The sequence below is a fragment of the Pangasianodon hypophthalmus genome, chromosome 14 (assembly GCF_027358585.1).
Source record: "Pangasianodon hypophthalmus isolate fPanHyp1 chromosome 14, fPanHyp1.pri, whole genome shotgun sequence".
NCBI lineage: Eukaryota > Metazoa > Chordata > Actinopteri > Siluriformes > Pangasiidae > Pangasianodon > Pangasianodon hypophthalmus.
In genome coordinates, this window is record NC_069723.1 from 13,451,010 (window position 1) to 13,471,391 (window position 20,382).

The window sequence follows — 20,382 nt, forward strand, 5'->3', positions numbered from 1 at the left end:
GGATCTGTAAATTTTTGCTTTTTAATTTCTTTCCTAAATAATCAAATATCATGGCTTAATTGTTCCCCATGAAGAGTTTACTCTCCAGATACTATAGCATCTATACTGGATCTATATAAATACAAATAAAGAAATACCTATTTAAGAATATAGCCATCAATAAGCAGTTTATTAAACATGTACTAAAGCTCAAGTGCAAAATCTTTTACAGAATTCCCTGTTTCAGATTGGGATGCTTGATTCAGCCTGAGGGAATGCACGCAAAACAAGACATCTGTACAGCATTTTATATTCAATAAAATGTTCAGCCCCTCATAAGAAATGACATTATTAGACTATTTTGCATGGATGTAAAATTCCTGTTTGGCACTTTGTGGAAGATTGATTGTGTCTTACTTGGCCTGATGGGGGGATGTACTGCTGTGAGAGGTAGTTGGGCCCCATGCAGTAGGCCAAAAGGGAAGCTTTAAAGGGATTTTAAGAAGTGTATTGGTTGTTGGCAGCGCCTTAACGTCCTTGTCCCATCCGAGAGCTTCCAAGAACCCTTACTCCGTACAGTGCTTTTTGCAAAAAAGCACTTTGACTAGACTTCTCACACTACTCTCTCTCTCTCTCTCTCTCTCTCTCTGCAGGTTTTCTACATTTTCAGTTCAGCCACTTATTAAGAATTTTAGCAAGCACTTGAGTGACACTGATGGGATTCAAGTGTCTGGTTCCATTCTATAAATCCACCCCGCTTTAATGAACTCTTCACCTATTTTAGATGTTGACTAGTCTGTTTCTCCGCCCTCCTCTCTCCCTCCCTGCACTCCATTCTCTCAGCTTGTTGAGGATTAACCTAGTAGCTGAGGCAGATTGGGAAGGCAAGCTTCCCATGTTTGTGTGTATATGTCTACGTGTGTTTGTTTGCTCAAGAGTCTCCTGCACTGTGAACTGTGAGGAAAAAGCCATTGCGTGTGTGTGTGCGTAAGAGGTAACAGTTATGTCCGTCTGTCGCGTAATACTTTTTTGTGGCTAGATTTTTTTCGCAGATCCTAAGATCATCTATTAAATTTAACTCTGACATCATCCACCACACAATCCCTTGGCTGCAGTCTTAAGACAATGACATAGTAATCAGCAAGATAGCCGTCTGAGGGGGAACGTTTGATCAGTGTGCTCAAGACTAGAAAAACCGCTTTCTGGAATTAGACGCAATGCAACTTTGCTTCAGCAAACCTTTTTTTTTTTTTGGTGCCTCACAGCTTGTGTGTGCTTGTGTGTAAAGTTGGGGTTTCAGAGTGAGCTGATATGCCTCTCCAGTGTGGCCTTGAAGGGATGCTGAAAGCACTGTGAAGGGATTTACCATGGACTGGGTTCTCAGGTAGGCTAAACTTCTCTCAATCCATCTACAAATCCAACATTGTAAAGTTCTTGAACCAAGTATAGTATTATTTGCAAACTTCTAATGTAACACAAAATACTGTTAGACGCCACTGTGGCTGTTATAGCACCAGTTTTGGAAAGGGTGCTGTCCGTCTTTGGCCATGTCTACAGAACATCCCTCTATTTTACAAAACAAAACAACAGCCCTCAGATAAATTTAGGCTTAGTGCTAAGACAAGAAGTAAAGATTAATAAACTATGGAGGTTAAGTGAGGGTTATGAAGAGGCAGGAGACAAAGCAAGAACAAGAAGAACAAAAGACACGATCAAAGAATCATCTAAAAAAAAAAAAAAACAGATTAAAGAAATTAACCTCTCCGTCTCTCTTCCTGTCTCTCTATATCGCTCTCATTTTCTATTCTGTTAGCCCTCAGGACTCTCCTCCTTCATCTTTCCTTCTCCTTTCCTTGATCCGTCACGTCTTTGATCTGTACCCCCTACCCCCGTAGACAGACGCTGGAAAACACACCAACATGTTTCAAAGGTCAGAGTTTGTTGGTCATGCCAACATACGCTCATGGCGTCTGGAGAAACCACAATCGTTGGCATAACACCCTATTACTGCACATTTCATTCATGCCTCTTATAAACTGAGTTAACAGAACACAGGTGACTTTTTTTCTCCATACTATTATTGGCTGTGACCTAAACTCAGTGAAAAGGATGTGATATATTGTCGTTACATAGATGTCAATAAAAAATGATGATTAAATATGTCTAATTTATCCGTCCCATGTATCTTTTTCTGTGTTCGTAACAGGATTGCCAGTACACCATGCCATAAATCCTACGTTCTAAAATATGTCTTCATACTCCACTATGAGGGGGTAAAATTCTGTGCCAGGAATCCGACTGCTGTCTGTGGCATGGGAGTTCATTACTGTTCTCTTTTGTATGGCTTTAGATAGTGATCAGTGCCGTGTGGCTGCTAGTTGAAAAACAATGCGGTGACAGGTTTTATCTGCCTCAGAGGATATAAATATATGTAAACTTCACCTCCCAAACTGACAGCAGTGATAATGATAAGAGAAAAGGGAAAATATGTTGCAAGAGAAAAGCTCTGTAATTATTTAGTAACGTGCCGGAGTTTCTTTACTTCTGGGTGTGTTTGTAAGAGTGAGGGTGTTAACTTCCTTACTGATAAAACATCATTTTTCCCTGCTGACATTTTTTCTCTTTTGGACTGCAGATAATACAGTGTTATTCACATGTGAAAAACAATACAGTTTATATCCATGTTTATTTGGGTTGCACGGGCTTTCTTTGATTCCTTTTCTATTTCTTCCTTTCCTTTTCTTACACATGAAGTGTTGTCATTAAGCACATTGTTGACAGAAATAGTTCCGAGTGTATAATGGACATGAAGTCATCAAGAATTACACCTTGAGCATTTACATTGTGCGTGTTTTCCATGCATGTACTTTTAGTAACAGATATAAGAGATATAGAACAGACTTTATTCATACATACTGTATATTTATCATTACATAATGTGTGCAAATACATAGAACTAAGTATATTACAGTGTATAATCTTAATCTAAACTCTTCCTAGTTGTACAGATATTGTCAAAATAAAATAATTGTATTAATTATTCTGTCAATTTAGAAATGAATAAATGGTCACTTCCTTCCTGGAGCCAATGTGAGATGGAGGGAATAAGAAAGAAAATTCTCACTAGGATTATTAGAATCTGGGTCAGCCCTGATTTAATACATGCCAGAGTAACAGATGGGAATTGATGTACCTTGCCCTGAAATTCCTAAAAAAGAAAAAAAAAAAAATTCTGTGGATTAAGTTAAGCAAAGTAAGGGCTTTTGTTTTTTGTTTTTGTTTTTGTTTGTTTTTAAACATGATCACAGTATGTGTTTCATAATACTATATCACATTATGAAAAGGCCCCATTCTTGAAATTCCTGAATTACCTGTTACAGATGTGAAGTTTCCCTAAAAAGATTTTATATGGTAGTTTTGCTAGTTTTGTTAGTAGTGCTCTAGCTGTGTACTGTCACATCAGTGTAAAGGGTGTTTATTTATTCTGTTTCAGAGAATGAAACAGCAGTTTCCCTGTTTACATGTAGCTCACATACCAGGAAAATGAAGATGCAGATCAGCGTCGCGTGGCTGTGTGTAGTTCATTGTAAATAACGAACTATGGAGAGGAAGTAGAAGGAGAGTCCAGAGTACATCACCTGTGCGCACACCACCACATTTACACAACAGGACTGGGACCGAGGGAGAAAGAGTGAGTGATCAGTAAAGCTGGTGACCACTGTAAATGTGTGTATAAGGAAAGGAGAGAGAGAGAGAGTGTGTGTGTGTGTGTGTGTACGTGTGCAGGAGTGTTAGGGAGGTGTGTCTTACGCACTTGGCTCCCAGGGTCGGTGAGCACCAGCCCAGCGCACACAGACCCCCGCAGAACCGCTCCACTGCTGCACGGTAGGGTTGTACTGCGCATGCTGTGTACAGAAACATGTTTCCCAAAAAAAAATTGGGTGACAGGTTTTTACTTGTATGTGTTTGCATGCTTCTCTTTGTGCTGTAGGATACATCTTGATACGCTCTATGAACTGAAATTGCTGATGGATGTGCTTGTGGTAACTTTGTGCAAAGTGATTAAGGATGTAAGAATGTCGAATGGTTAACTTTTGCAAAAAAATATGGTCAGAATGATTTTTTTTAAATCAGCTTTTGAACGTTGTGGAAACTGTAGCAATGCTCCATGATGTGATGATGCACAAATCGATCTGTAGGTTACAATAACACTATGGGCATCCAATGTACAATCAATGCGTGTTTAATATTTCTGTGTTCTCTATATTCCTCTACCAGTTACATTTAAAGCAAAATAAAAAATTCAGAAATTATTGCACAAACAAATATTCTGCTAGACAAACTGATGCTTATTTTTGAATATGTGGAGAATTTAGAGAAACTCTATCTAGAGTTTAGGCTTATGTCACTTTATACCGGATTACCCGACCAATTTGGGTGAATTCTTGAAAAAAAAAATAATGCAATCTTTGATTCCAATGTCTCTGGGTATTAAAAGTTTGGTAACTAATGATAAAATGATAACATCTTAATTATAGTTGACTTTTTTGGGGTTCAACATTTCATTTTGGACTCCTGATAGCAAGAATAGCAATAGCCAGAACAGAACTAGGTCCAACTGGATCCAGTAAAGTAAATTAAAATCTAGCATAACTTTGAATGTATGAGGATGAAATGAGGAATATTCCATTATCCGAGGTGAAATCAGTTGGGAAAATCGCAGATTAAACAGCTTTTTAGGCTGGAACTATTAGAAATGTTCAAAGTGGCTCCTATTTATTTCTCTCAGGGTTGCCATGTGTAAACATATTTTAGTCGTATTTAGACGAAAGTCTAGCTTTCCACCAGCGTGGAAGAGAGAGAATTTTCTGGTTCTTTTTAAACACCAGTTAAAGTTTCTCGTTTAAATGTATCGAGCCCTAGAGTTCTAATGTGCAACTTTGAGACTTTGTGTTAAGGAAAATCTTATTTAATGTATTAAACCTGAACAATGGTAGCCGTGTGTGAAAATCAAATTCTGTGCCGATTGTTTCTGTGTAACACTTTCCACCTTCACCACACTGGATATGACCATTAAAAAAATAATTATTAGGAAATTTAGGTGGAGATTTTTTGGTTGCACACAATTAATCATTAGGAAGACCTAATAAAAATGTAGAGCTGAAGGAACATTGGAAACCTGCTTCCACTGTAAACTTTATAAAATGCATGTGTGGGCAAACCGCTGTGCCAAATGGTTTAGACACTTTAAAAGGGTATTCTTTTTTAAGAGAATATTGTTTAAGGTTGATAGTATCATTATGGTTATTTTCATTAATTCCTTTTTCTGGCTAAGAAAGTGAAAGATGAGGACACAACTACCCTCCCTCTTGCAAAAAAAAAATTAAATTAAATTAAATTAAGAGCAGGCAGAGGGTATTCATTGTTCCATTGTTGCTTTGCAAAAACTGCTTTATCTGATTATTGAGGGTTTCTTTTATCTAACTGTATTAAATGTGTGGTTTCTGAACAAATATTTTCTTTAATTAGTAATGCTTACAAATGACCCATGGTGCTTTGCAATTTGTTTTCTCAATTTCATGCTTAATTTCCCCTCAAGTTGTTTTGAAATCTTGACACCACTTGATTTCCCATTATTATAAAGGATTCATTTTTTGCTGTAAAAACAGCGGGAAAGCACTGATGTCATAACTTCAAAGTTTATTTGTCGAGCATAATTTCAGTTGAGGTAGGCATTCTTGTTCATATTTCACAACTTATTTTCTCAAGTTTTCATTTCCTAATTTATGATGTTTGTGCTTGTTTCATATAAAGACAAAGACCAGGCATTTCAAATGTCTCACATGTTAATTTCAGCAACACCAACAATGTCAAGGGAAAATAAAATAAATAAAAGTGTTCTGGCAGCTCCCCTGAGTGTAATTTTGCGCAGGCCTGTACAAATTTCCTTCCGTTTTTTACAGTTTTTAACCCCATGTTGCAGGGTCTGTTTGAATCTGCATGGTTCATATTAGATGTAATTTGTTTGGACTCACAGCAGTCAAATAAGTAATCGCTGGACTGGCTTGTGTGTGTTTTCCATGTCACCCCTGTGGACGTGTGAAAAAGTAAAAATGGAAAATGTCAACTTTCTGAAGTGAATTCTGTTCTCTTTTTTTTGCAGCAGGGGTTTATTGGAGCTTGTTAAGGTGGCTAAACAATCAGGTCCATTGCTGCTACCTCTCCATTCTCCTGCTCTGCCAGTCCATCTTTCCTTCTCCATCGTCTGAGTCCCCTCATGGGCGCCATATCAGCCAGTGCTAGAAAACTTTCCTCAGAGCCAATCACAGCATCTCACCCTTGACCATGGAGATGAAACAGGCAGTGATGATTAACCGAGAGGACCAAGATGAGAAGGACAAATCTGAAGAGAATGACAGGCTGGTGGATGGCAGCATTGCTGAGAAAGGGCAGAAACTAGTCTCAGGGCCCACACAGGTGTCAAACGGGTACCCCAGCACGTCGGCTCAGAGCCCGAGGGAAGGCACCGGGGCTGTAGGGGACAGGACAAGTGCTTCTGGGGGATTCAGGACGCTTGTGGTCCAGCAGACCAGTCTGGATCCACCCAGGGAGACATGGAGCAAGAAGGTGGATTTCCTCCTGTCGGTCATCGGCTACGCAGTGGACCTGGGCAACGTGTGGCGCTTCCCATACATCTGCTACCAGAACGGAGGCGGTGAGTTTATGGGCAGAGGACAGATCGATACATTTACACCACCAGACAGTAAGCAGTCACGATTTCACGCATGACATTCTGCCTGTTGTAACCTAGAGCCCGACTGAAGCCAAGAGCAACTTAATGGTCACAACAACTTGTCAGAAAGATTTGTGTTTCTTTTCTGAAACATGATCGATTAGATTCTGTGTACTTTAGAGAGAACAAATAGACAGTGTGTTATTTTATAGGGAACTCCACTGTTCTTTCTCCTCTTTATACTCGACTGCTCATGTTCTCACTCCAAACAGGATTCAGCCTCCTTCCTTTGAATTTGAAATAATAAAATCTTTGTAATTTCCTGTTCTACCAGGCAAGATGGGAGGGCGAGAGAGAGATAGAGCAGCTAGGGACACACTTGCTACTACCAACACTAATTGTGGCTTTCATGAGAGGGACTTCAATCTCTTATTGTTTAATAACCTGCCTCACAGCTACTAAATCAACTGCTATCTTTCCACTCATGTCAAAAGAACACAAATAAAGCTTTAATCAAACAGGGAGGCTTGTCTGTACTGGTGCTGCCTTTCTCTACCACTCTTTACTTTGGCAGGGTGAAACATACATACATTTCTCTATTTTTTTTTTTGTTTCTCAGAAACCATTTCTTCGTTGATGTTTTTGTTTTTAATCATCTTTTGATATGAATGAATGTGATGAAAGTTGAGAGTTTTCTTTAGTTCCAGAGAATTCAAGCATTTATCACATGTTTAAACCTGTTGACAAACTCCTGTTCTCTAAACTATTCCTATCCCAACTATTTGTCCAGGTGCGTTCCTGTTGCCCTACCTGCTGATGGCAGTGTTTGGCGGGGTTCCCCTGTTCTACATGGAGCTGGCACTGGGGCAGTTCCACCGCAGTGGCTGTATATCCATCTGGAAACACATTTGCCCCATCTTCAAGGGTAAGACTGCTCTCTCTTTCACAGCTCTCACTTCTGAGTAGGCATGTCCAAATATTATCGGTTTTATAATATACTCCTTTTTATTCAACACACACAGTATTGATATTTTGGGCACTTTAGAATATCATTCCTGTGCTTGCATGTTTGAGGCAGCTTTCAAGGTTCCTTTCCACATAAAATGCTGCCCAACAAAATAAGCACAAGATTTTTCTAGTATAATATAAGGCTAATTTCATACACATTGATAAAAAGGATAAGGAATTAGCATGATATGAAAATTTAAGATCAGAACGTTCTTACTTTTATGACTAGAAAAGCAGTCACTCCATGTCACTCCAAACTGATTGGTGCTAGATGGACGGGATGAGAGCGACGAGACTGATAATGCACTCTTTCGTGATTCCTTCCCAGTTTCTCTCTAGTGCATGTGTGCCACTTTGTTGATAGCTGTTGTACTCTCTGTTATGGAAATTGTCACATTTCCCTTGCAAAATGCCAGCTTCTATAGAACTTCGATTTTATGGAAATGTCCTAAATGTCATCAGCACGTCTCTTACTGAAGTGGAAGACGCTTGAAGCAGAGTGAAGCAGAACTTCTTTTACTGCGTCTCTTTTATAGGGATTGGCTTTGCCATCTGCATTATTGCCCTGTACATTGCCTTCTACTACAACACCATCATGGCCTGGGCTCTGTATTACCTGTTGTCCTCCTTCAACTCTACGCTTCCATGGTCGACATGCAAAAACCCCTGGAACACGGCCAACTGCAAGCAGTACCTCTCCACCGACAGCAACATCTCCTGGACCAATGAATCCATCTCGCCTGCCGAGGAGTTCTATACGTAAGTGCATGTAAGTGCCAGGAACCTACAGAGCAGGCCAGAGAGTGAGCAAGGGAGGATTAGCATGAAGGAAAAAAAAAACAACAGCAGAAAGTTTCATATAGATTATGAGGATGTAGAGTCATAGATGAGACATACATACATATGAGCAGCCCCTCACATTAGAAGAGCATATGGTATGTCAGTGTCTTTTGTAGATCTAAACCAGTTTTGACTGGTTAGCTTCACTTTATTCTGATGCTTTAGGGGAGATTTGCAGGCTTTGCTGAGTTTTAGGCTTATTACGCACTGGGAGCCAGCAAGCTTTTCTTGCTATATCAGCAGGAATTTCCTGTTTTCCATATAAATGTGTTTCCCTTTGACCTTCAGTAGTGAGTAATCACTCATCACCCCTTTTCTCAGCACTCTTATTCACCTTCAATTTCCACTGTTTTTTGATTCAGCCATTAAAAATGTTGCTCTTATGTTCCCTCACCAATGCGAGCAGCTTCTCTATTCTATCTTTACTTACCCCTCTCTCTGTCTTTCTCTTTCTCTCTCTCTCTCAGACGGAAGGTGTTGCAGGTGCACCTGTCCCCAGGTCTTCATCAGCTGGGTGCAGTGAGCTGGCAGCTGGCCCTCTGTCTGCTCTTCATCTTCAGCATCGTCTACTTCAGCATCTGGAAGGGGGTTAAGACCTCTGGCAAGGTGAGAAGAACAAAGGAGAAGAACCCCTATCACTGCGAGATCACAAGTTTGAATCTTAGTGTTGCTATTGCCTTCTTGGGCCAGGAGTCGAATAATAACCATGGACAGGAGGACCCAGAGCTCATATCATAAGCTAGCTACTTGTGCTTTTCTCTGGTAGGTAGTATGGGTGACAGCAACTCTTCCATATGTGGTTCTGTTGATCCTTCTGGTGCGAGGTGCCACTCTGCCGGGAGCATGGAGAGGTGTTGTCTTCTACCTGAAGCCTAACTGGGAGAAGCTCCTGAGCACTACGGTGAGCACAAACTAAAAGCAAGCTCAATCCTTAGCAAGACTTCTTTGTATTGTGGGTATTATATTTAATACTGTCCTCACCTTTTACATGATCAAATTTCTCTCCTTCTCTTTGTTTATTAGGTTTGGATTGATGCAGCAGCCCAGATCTTCTTCTCTCTGGGTCCAGGTTTTGGTGTGCTCCTGGCCTTTGCCAGCTACAATCCCTTTCACAACAACTGTTACAAGTACAACGCTATATGATTCCAAATATTAAACATCTGGTCTTATCTGCTCTTGGTTGTTTCTCAAAGCCCACCACTAATCTGCCATTTTGTCAATATTAAATATCGTTTGAGATATATAATAAACATTAATTAACATTAACTCATCAAATAACTAAAAAGAAAGAATTGTGTAAATAGTTTCTATTTGTGTCTCAGAGATGCGTTGGTGACGAGCTCAGTGAACTGTCTGACCAGCTTCATGTCAGGCTTTGTGATCTTCACCGTACTGGGCTACATGGCTGAGATGCGGAAGGAGGGGGTGGAGACAGTAGCAAAGGATGCTGGTGAGAACCAGAAGCTTTATTTGTACCAACATCTTAAATGTAAAGACACAACATTCTGTTTCCTCACATATGCCTTAAGATGGCTCTAACTTTTACTTTCTATAAAATCTGCTGAAGAGATATGTTGATATAGGTGTGTTAAGAGTACACAGAAGCTTATTGATGCTGCATTTTCTATTGAAGTTTTTCATCAAATTTGCCTCTCGTTTTAGGTCCCAGTCTACTTTTCATCGTCTATGCTGAGGCCATCACCAACATGCCTGCTAGCACTTTCCTTGCCATTATCTTCTTCCTCATGATCATCATGCTGGGATTAGATAGCACGGTCAGTCTCTCTGTCCCACTAGTTAATTAGCCCAGCTCTATCTTAATAATAGCATGTGGAGCTCTAAGCAGGTTTTTACTAAGCATTTAGTTTATCGGCTAAGAGCACAACGTTTTGGCTGACACAGTGTTGTCTGTCAATTGCTGTACTTAGGCTATTGGTCACTCTGCTGTCCCTGGTTTGCCCTTCTAAATGCCTCTTTCCTAAAGGATCATATTAAACCACTCATACAGTTTCTGTGGTAAACAGCCACAATGAATGACAGCATGTGCTTATCACGATGCACTAATGAGATTATCGGTGGGTCTGGTCTTTGTTCCTGCTCAATGCATGGCTTTGTCAGAATGCACTGAGCTGTGAGTGTGTGTTTGTTACAGTTATAGTTAACGCCAGGGTCTGCATTGTGTAACCAGTGATACTCACTTTATTAGCACCATTTATATCTCCACCTGCAGTTTGCTGGGCTGGAAGGAGTGATCACCGCCATGTTGGATGAGTTTCCCCACCTGTTGGCCCGCAGGAGAGAGTGGTTTGTGCTAGGTCTGGTGTGTGTCTGCTACCTGGGAGCTCTGTCCACACTTACCTATGTGAGTCCTCTCACATTCCACTGTGCATTGAAATAACAACGAGAATGTGTTCTGGGAACTATAACAAATTACAAAGGATTAATTATTAGAATTTCATTATTATTTTTAAAATGTGTTCCTGTGGAAATAAGTGCTGTTACCATTGTGATTTTGATATAGGGAGGGGCGTTTGTGGTGAAACTGTTTGAAGAATATGCAACAGGCCCTGCCGTCATCACTGTAGTCTTCCTTGAAGTCATTGCTGTTTCCTGGTTTTATGGTAAATACCTGAACTTTAACAGAGCCATCTAGGAAATCTTCTGTGGTTCTGTACTATATTATGTGGCCTCACTGTGTGTCTATGTGTGTGTCGAGGGACAACACGGTTCTGCAATGATGTGCAGCTGATGCTTGGCTTCTCCCCGGGTCTGTTCTGGAGGGTGTGTTGGGTGGCCATCTGCCCCTGCTTCCTACTGGTCAGTCCAGCCACAAGTGAAACAAGTCCAAAACACACTCACATCACCATATTCTTTCGTCTTTGTGACATGGTAAACCCAGGGACATTTAGGGTGTTTTCATACTTGCCCTGAATATCCAAGTCCATACTCAAGATTTATCCTGGCCTTGTTTCATCACTAATTGGGGAAAAAATGAAGAGAAAAGGTACAGTGTAGTGTTCTTATCAATGTTTATTCAAGTAGCTGGCAGATAAATCATTTTAGTCAAAGCTACTCACTTTTATACAAGGCTAATTTATGAGTTTAAATGCTTTCTACACTCCATAAATCTAGAAGGCATTATATCTAATCTGCAGACCACAATATACACTTTCCTGCCATTGTTGAAGCTGAAACAGGAAATTACTTGACAAGTTCAAATAAGCATGCTATTCTAAGCCCAGCCCTATGTGCCCTATTGCATGGTACAGTTTGCATCTGAGTTCATTTGGTTTCAGGGATCGATTCCCTAAACTTCACACAGGTTCAAAAACTGCTTTTAGTCTCAACCAAACAGTAAAATCTTCATGCGAACAGCATCAGGTTTGGAAAAAGTATGAAAGTGCCCTTAAATGTGATGGAAAAAACAACAGATAGAATGGTGGTAAGTAAGTAAAGTATGATTTGCAAAGTAAGATTTAATCAGGTAGGACTAAGACATAGGAGTGTGGCCATCCCAGTTGCTGCTCCACCTGTCCTCAAATCACATCTCTAAGAGGCCTTTTACACCAATGCAATTCAGGTAGAATTGATTAATAATATCTAGCTCTTGTTGATTTAAATTATTTTAGCTTTGTATTTTGTATTAAGTGTATTTTGTGTATTAGGTAATATTAGTAATGTCAAATCAAGTATTTTGCAAATGCAACCTTGTCCCATAATAATTAACTAATTGTCCCATACATCAGTGAACATACCACTAAACTTCCCATCTAACAGGAAGCTTATTTGTTCCATGTGTTATGTGTTTATAGTTCATCATTGGAAGTTTCCTGGCCTTCCCTCCTGTGGTGAGGCTGTTTGACTACCTGTACCCATTCTGGACCACTGTACTGGGCTACTGCATTGGTGTCTCCTCTTTCATTTGCGTGCCTTCCTACATGGTCTACCACCTGCTCACCACCAAAGGGACCTTCAAACAGGTACGCCAGCAGCAGAAAACAACAGCACCGAAACCCATCTGTCATTATGCAGTAGCACATATGCGACAATGAGGAGATGCAGGTAAATTAGATAAACACACTCTCATAAGACTGTGACTCACATTATCCATTTGGTCTACGTGAGATGTGACGAGAGATGCGAGCATGGTCCAGATGCCGCTGCCATCCTGCTTCTCATCCGGCTGCTTTTGATGGAGCTGTCAGTCAGAACAAGGGCTGCGTGTTTGTATATGCTTTAAATACACACTGGTGCTGAAAAGGTGTGTCAGATAGGATGTGTGTTTAGCATTAAAGCTGTTACCTGGTGGTAAAGACACACGTCCTTGGTGTAAGGCATCCTTGGTCAGTTAGGAGCAGCACTCAGAGTGAATGTTCATTTCCAACACACTTGGCTTTATTGTTTTGAGGTTTTGATTAACTGGTTCAGCTGAGTTATATTAGCACTGGAACAAAACCCTGCAGATGTACTGTAGGTGTTAATAATTTCCAAAATCACACTCTGTTCACGATATAGTGTGTTATTTGGGGAATTAAATAAATGAAACTTTATTGATGAATATCCAATGCCCTGCAGTAGCTTAGCTCCAAACCGCATACCCTACCTAGTAGAGTTTACCCATAATACACTGTAAGGCACCATTTCAGACATAGCAGTAGTCTATACACTCACTAACTGGTTATTGCTGCAAGGATAATAGCTGTTATTTACACTCTAGTTCTAAAATATGATTAATATATTGGAGTTAGCTACCCTTTACTGGTAACTGACTGGAAAAATTCTAATAACATCTGCATTTTCATCCAATATTCAGTGACATTAATGGATAAGTTATACCAAACTGAATATTGTTACCTCATTAAAAATAACAAACATTTACAGAGGCGATATTGCTGGTGTTTTGAGGTAGTTACAGGTGAAAGTGCAGAGGTGCATCACTGTAGATCACCACATCAACCCGCTCAAATAATAATGATGGCTTACAAGCTTCCATTAACCTCAGCAAACAATTCCAAAGTTAATAACTCTGGTTTTAAAGCTGCTGTAATCAGTTTCTTCTTTGGCTCATTTATTAAGCCCTCCTTTGGCTGGCTCAAGCTTACTTTAGGCTAAAAATAAAGGAGAGAACGTAGTTCGAAAGGACTTCTTCTTTTCCTCTAACTCTAATGGAATAATGGCATTTAACAGTCAGAGCTGTTTTACATTTATTGTGCAATGGGCACAGTTAATCACTGCTCACAGAATATGCCTTTAGCTAGTTTATTCGTAATGATTTACCAGACTGAGAAAACACAATGCACTTGTCATCAGCCCATGCACAGGGGAAAAAAAAGTGCATTTCTTGGAGATCCTCCCAGTTTTCTCCTGAAATTCCAAAAGCAGTGCAGCTAAGCTGAGATCAGTGGGAGAAAATGCTTAGAGCGTGGACAGAGTTCTGTCAGAACATTATAAAATATTTCTTGGCAAACTATAGAATTCTAGATGAATTATTGAGTCAGTTTGTTGTGGTGGAAGGAGCTTTTGACTAGTTCTCCTTCTTAATTGACAAGGAACCTTAAAGGTCTGATTTCTAATGTCTTTAAAAGTCTTTCTAGCCCTGTAATAATCATATATGTTTAAAAGATACCTTAGAGTAGTATAAGCAGAGGGTGTGAGGTCGATTGGAGTGTGTGGAAGGCTTATTAGTGTTTTTATTGAAATTGCATTTTGCCTCACAGGCAGCAGGGGACTCTAGAACATCCAAACTACTCCTTTGAGTTGTCTGGCTGGCAGACTGCATCAGTCATGATGTCCATATACATGCCAGGTGTCCCATGTACATTTCATAACAAAATGAATTAATTAGGCTGTTTTGACTTAGACTTTTAGACTTTTCTGGCTGTTTTCTGATTTTTTTTTTTATCTAATCCCTTCATTCATTTACTTATGGCTTTAAAGCCTGTAGTCCACAACATGTTTACTCACTAATTCTCTTCTCCTCAGCGTCTGATGAAGGGCATCACCCCTGAGCCTGCAAACATTGAAGGCCTGCACAGAGATGTCATCATCACCAACGCTGTGTGAGTGGAGATCCTTCGCCCTCTGCTGGACATGTAGCACAAGTGGGGATTCCACCCCTCCTTCATATCCCAGTTCTGCCAAAGGCATCTCCATCCAGAACATGCGATGGCTGGACTCTTGCATCCAGCAATCCAGCTGCTCTATTTCCCATCATTCCTAAATGTGGCAGCGTTCAATGTACGTGTGAGATAGTACCTGCCATAAAGATATATCTATTGGGTATTCGAGACGGGAGTATAGTAGCACAAATATCCTTTTGGTTTTCATCACCATTTTGTGATTTCATGATTTGTTACATTGTTTCAAACAACTGTACTAGAAGTACTAAAGAAATCACTAATGGGCAGTATACGAAGTATACGCATATCTCACTCTATTAAGCACTTTCAGATCAAATATGACATCTGAATGCATAGATCTCCCATCCACTAACAGTTCTGTTTTATATGCATTTGACATTTCAGGTAGCTTTTACATTTCTATATATATATATATATATATATATATATATATATTTATGAAGCCAAATATAATTGGATATGGCTTTTATTACTGTTAAATTTACTTCACAGCTCCTTATGGTTTGGGGTTTGGACTCCTCAGATAGAGAAAAAGCAAGGTTTGGTTTGTTGCACAGGTGTGTGTGTATGAGTGTTTGGGTGTAGGTGCACAAATATCTATTCATCACACCTCTTTGGAATTATCATTGTGGAGAGTGTCACTGTTCACAGTTGTCAGTTTTATCAAAACCACAAAATACACATAATGTGGCTATACATAATGTGACATAATCCTACGCATAACATAAACTTATTTTGGACCGTTTGCAGAATTGCATTAATGTAATGCATCTTCCTCTGCCTCACTCATGAAACTGGACATCAACAGCCAACACAGTGACTCTTTATTTTCCATGTTATATGTGAATGACAAGGTAGCAGAAACCAAATACTAGTGTGTTTGTTACAAATGGTTCATCCCTAACCTTGAAGACATGTTTTTCTTGGGGAAAAAAAACTAGCAATGACTGAAAGTGCAAGTATGTACCTGTCTGTTTTGTAAGTGTTGCTGTTTGTGTTTTAGTCATGTGACAACCTGTCAACCTCTTTGAGAGGACATATACGGGTGTGTGATGTTCGTTAGTTTTCAAAGTGTGTGTGAGCTTTAAGTAAATGTAGAAACGCCAAAAGCCATGGTTTGATCTGTTAGTGTGTGTGCGCGCATGCATGCAGACATGAATGTATACTATGTATTTAGTGTATGCCTCAAAATAGTGATGCCTCTTCCTCCTCCCTGTCTTGGTCTTGTCTTTGCAACGTACTCTCTATCAAAGTAAAATCTCCTGAACTTTATCGATATATGTAACATGTTATATGACTGTTATATGAATACATATACGATAAATATATATATGAATTATTAGAGAAATAAAAGTATATGTATTAATAATGACTGTGCTTTATTTATCTTGCTTTCTTGTATAGGGTGGGTGATATGATTTTGATATGAGTTTTTGCTGTATCATAATGCTTGAAAAAATTTTCAAAATACACAGTATGTATTATTTCACAAGGGTTCTTTGGATAGTTAAAGATGCCACCCAGAAGAACATTGTTTCTTCCTCGTGTTGTTTCAGGGAGTTTTTCCTTGCCACTGTTACCTGTAGCTTGCTTATTAGAGATCTAAATCTATATACAGATTTCTGTCTATACATTCTATAAGGAACCTTTTCTAAAACCCTCTGTTGAAGGGTTTAAACGGAAAAAGCATTTACGTTGTTGTTTCACAAAATAAAAAAAAAAACAACTATAAACATCAAATATATTTTTCTTTAATGTCTACAATGATGTCACGGTGGTCCTAGGATTGATCCTGAGCTCAATGATGCATGTTGACACCGTGTCCGTGCGAGTTGTCTCTGGGTTCTCCACTTTTTCTCACCTCCAATAAAACATGGTGATAGGAGGATTGGCTATGTTAAATTGCCCTAGGTATGAATTTGTGTACAAATGAGACCTTACTATAGACTAGAGTCCCATCCAGGGTGTATTCCAACCTCATGCCCAGTGTTCCTGGGATAGCCTCAGGATACACCATGACCCTGACCGGGATAAAGCTATTACTGAAGATTATTGAATTAATTAATGTCTAGATTTTATAATTAAAAATAATCGATTTAACAAGGGAAAAGTTAAACATAATTAGTTCCTTGTTACTGTGAATGTTAAGTCGGTTTTGTTATAAAAGCACTGAAATTCTGGAAAAGCATATTGTGATGTGCTTTATCCTGATACAGATATCACATTGTCATAGCCCTAATTAGGTATATTCTATAAAACTGTTAATTGCATGTCAATGGTCCCTTTAAAATATATATGAAAAGTTTTACAAGCTAATAACAAACAAATAAATTCCAACTCCAAGGTAACTCCAATCTAAACCTTTGGTGTGACTCATTTCTTAACATTTATGCAACATCTGTTTTATTTATTTGGCAGAATTTCTTAAACAGGTGTTAAGAAAAATAAATTATTGCTTGCTGTTTTCAGCAGTAAAACAAGACATTAATTATGAGGTATTTCCTAATGAATTCTCCTCTAAATTAAGGAGGGCAATTCACCCAAATTTTATTAGTCAAAGTAACCATTAGCTCACTGACATTGTTTATTTAATATTTTTGCCATGACCATTCACATGAACTAATAAATTCAACAGAGTTTAGTTACAGCTCATGAACTCTCCCAAGACTGTTTTTGAGAATGTTTTTGTCTATTATTTTTAGGAGGTTCTGTCTCCTCTTTGTCCTCAGTTCATCCATTTAGTTCTGGGTACTGTCTAATGCCCTTTATGCCATCTTGCTTACCATTCAGTCATTTACCATCTTGCCATTTAGTTCTGGGTACTGTCTAATGCCCTTTATGCCACCTTGCTTACCATCTGCAAGATGAAGGGTGTAAGTCAGGTGCAGTGCCAGTTGGGCAGTGGGCATGACATGGACAGTCTTAGATGGACTAGACAGTTGACTAGATATTGTCTGCCTTACATCAATACACAGTAAGGGCTCCAGTACCAAATATGTGGATGGGGGTGGTCTCTCCTACTCAGGCAGGTGTGTGGGTACTCACCAGTCCCAAGCTAAGGACCTGGGAGTTGGAATTTTTCCCAGTGGACAAGGTTTCCTCTATAACATTTCGAGTATCAGGAAGGAATACTCAGACTGCTGGTTGTGTGCAGAATTCAGCCTTCTTTGAGAAGGTGAAGCAGATGCTCAAGAGGGTACCTCCTACTGACTCCGTAATCCTTCAAGGGGACTTCAATTTCATGTTGGGAATGACAGAGATATTTGGAGAGGTGTAACTGGATCTGGAACCTAACTTGAGTGGTGAAATGTTATTAGACTTCTGTGCAATCCCCAGATTATCAATAACAAACAATTTATTCAAACACAAGGTTGCTTGTAAGTGTACTTTGTGTCAAAGGTCAGTGATCACGTTTGTGATTGCATCATTAGACCTGGGGTTAATGTTTTGGAACTTAGGTAAAGAGAGATTCAAAGCTGTCAACTGATTATCATTTGGTGGTGAGCCATTATTTGTTCCACAGGGTGTTGGCCAAATTTACCTGGTAAACACAGACAAGCCATCTGGGTTGTTTGGGAGTCTCTACCAGAAGTTTCAGTGAGGGACAAATGAAGCTGTGACCAAAGGCTGTTGGTGCCTGTTATGGCTATAACCCTAGAATGCACTGGTGGACCCCAGTGGTGAGGTATGCTGTCAAGTTGAAGAAGGAGGCCTTCTGAGTAATGCTCACAGAGAGGTCTTGTGATTCACCTGAGATAGGAGAGGATTCACTCGATAGGAGAGCCAGAAGTGCTGCAGCAAAAGCAGTTACAGAAGAAAAAGCTTGGCCATGGGGGAGGGTGGGTGGAGTTTGGAGAGACCATGGAAAAAGGCTTTTGGGTGGCCTTAAAGATTCTGGCAAACTGCTCGATGCCTCAGGGGGAAGAGATCAGGAGGAGACCATTTCACAAGCTTTGCTGAGCAATGTTATTGAGTGATGGAAGGAGCACTTTGAGAAACTCCATAACCCAGCAGACATGCCTTCCCTTAAAGAGTTCCAGAATTAGTTCCAGAAATATCTGGTGTTTTGGAGTCCATCTTTGTGGCTAAAGTTACTATGGTGGTTAGAAACCTTCATAGCAACAAGGTTGCAGGGGTGGATGAGATTTGGCCTGAGAAATTGAATGCTCTGGAGGTGGTTAACAGGCCTCTTCAATGTTTTACTCTCTAAGCATGTGTTATCAAGTGGATGTTAGAGATAGTATATTAGTTAATGTCTTTTTTTTTACAGATCAGAGAATTCTAGTCTTATAGGAAGAAAAAGATTACGTTATTACCAAGTTGACACAAAGTCAGAGCTACTCTCAGTTCCCATCACAATATTCCTCCTTAAGTACTCATACCTACTCCCTGTTCTCAGAATTTGCTTATCTGTTTCTTTTTCCTTTTCTTTTGTGCAATCTGCCAAGATGCTGTACTGTATTTCATAACTGTGCAAATGATGTCCTATCAGTAAATTACACAAAGCAAATGAGATAATCCTTGTGAGTAAAACTGGTTAATCATACTCCTGTTGTTCATGACAGACAATCTATGATGGTGAGATGAGCTCAACAAATAGCCCTCTATCTTGTCATCAGGGATTAATCCATCCACCTACTCTGCACCCGCAGCCTTAGCAAATCCTTCACTGTTCATTCCTACACATGGCATATTTACATGATACATGCAGTTTTGAGTTACAGCAACAACAGTCTATGACAACTTCCCAACATTAGTTATCCTAAAAGTTTAGACTCCTAAGTTTAGCCTCCTACTCTGCAATCAGTAAAACTCAGAAAACATGGAACGGGAGTATAAACTCAACAATAGATGCATGCATTTGATAACAGGATTGAAGTCGAGGTGTTGGTAACGCAGCCTCCTGCCTCACGCTGTGCTTTCCATTGAGGCAATTTCCTATGAGCCTTGCTCTTCTGATGATGGGAGCCTCCTGTTTTTCTGCCTGTTTTATCTGATCAGAGGATCTATATTAAACACCCTGGTACAGCTCCCTGATGCAGCCATCTCCCCATTCCTGTCTTTACCTATCTGTCCCCATCTGAATGTGGCACACAAAATTATTTCTCTCTTTTTTTCTTAATTTTTCACAGACTTTTTTGCTCAATAATACAGAAAATAAAAATATTCAAAGGTTCACATAAATGGCCTATAAACATGTAGCCTTTGACAGCCATTCTCTTCAGTGTAATAGGCTTGTGTCAAAATGCCCATTATACTTACAGAGTCTCATCATAATGTGATTATAAATGTATTCCATTATAGGCATTTTAGGAGATCTATATGGCATCTAAATGATTTATGAATGCATCCTTTGCAGGCATTTCCAGTTCACATGGTTTGTTTACTTTACCTATGTTTGATTCTGGCATTTTCCTCCTCCACACACTTCTCTGTCTCTCACTCTGCTTAGACGAACCCTGCGTCCTCCTGATCGCATTGATACGTCAGCTCGTGGAAGCAGGAAATGAAACTTTCATTCCTCCCTTCACTCCGTGGCCTTTATCAGAGCAATCTGGGTCTCTCCATGCCAGCCTGCTGCTTAATAAACTCATTTTGAACCGTGAGAATACATGCTTATCTTCACACACTCACAAACACACTCGCACACATGGACACCTACACCCCTCCTTCTTCAAGACT

General features: G+C 39.7%; 1 protein-coding gene across 5 annotated transcripts; it reads left to right on the forward strand.

Annotated features, from left to right (window-relative positions):
• The first annotated feature begins 837 nt into the window (after positions 1-837).
• Positions 838-16,069, forward strand: slc6a4a (solute carrier family 6 member 4a). Of its 5 annotated transcripts, XM_053239912.1 has the most exons (16): positions 838-973; positions 1,268-1,363; positions 3,473-3,670; positions 6,143-6,694; positions 7,503-7,637; positions 8,257-8,479; positions 9,028-9,166; positions 9,327-9,461; positions 9,584-9,687; positions 9,883-10,010; positions 10,223-10,335; positions 10,791-10,922; positions 11,082-11,181; positions 11,277-11,377; positions 12,373-12,540; positions 14,543-16,069. In XM_053239912.1, exons 4-16 carry the CDS (start codon positions 6,325-6,327, stop codon positions 14,621-14,623), a joined length of 1,929 nt encoding a protein of 642 aa, XP_053095887.1. In that variant the 5' UTR covers positions 838-973; positions 1,268-1,363; positions 3,473-3,670; positions 6,143-6,324; the 3' UTR covers positions 14,624-16,069. The 5 variants fall into 5 exon arrangements, with proteins under 5 accessions (XP_053095887.1, XP_034166608.1, XP_053095888.1 ...); XM_034310717.2 differs by lacking the exon at positions 3,473-3,670; XM_053239913.1 differs by lacking the exon at positions 3,473-3,670 and having other exon boundaries at positions 863-1,363; positions 6,146-6,694.
• The last annotated feature ends 4,313 nt before the right edge of the window (positions 16,070-20,382 follow it).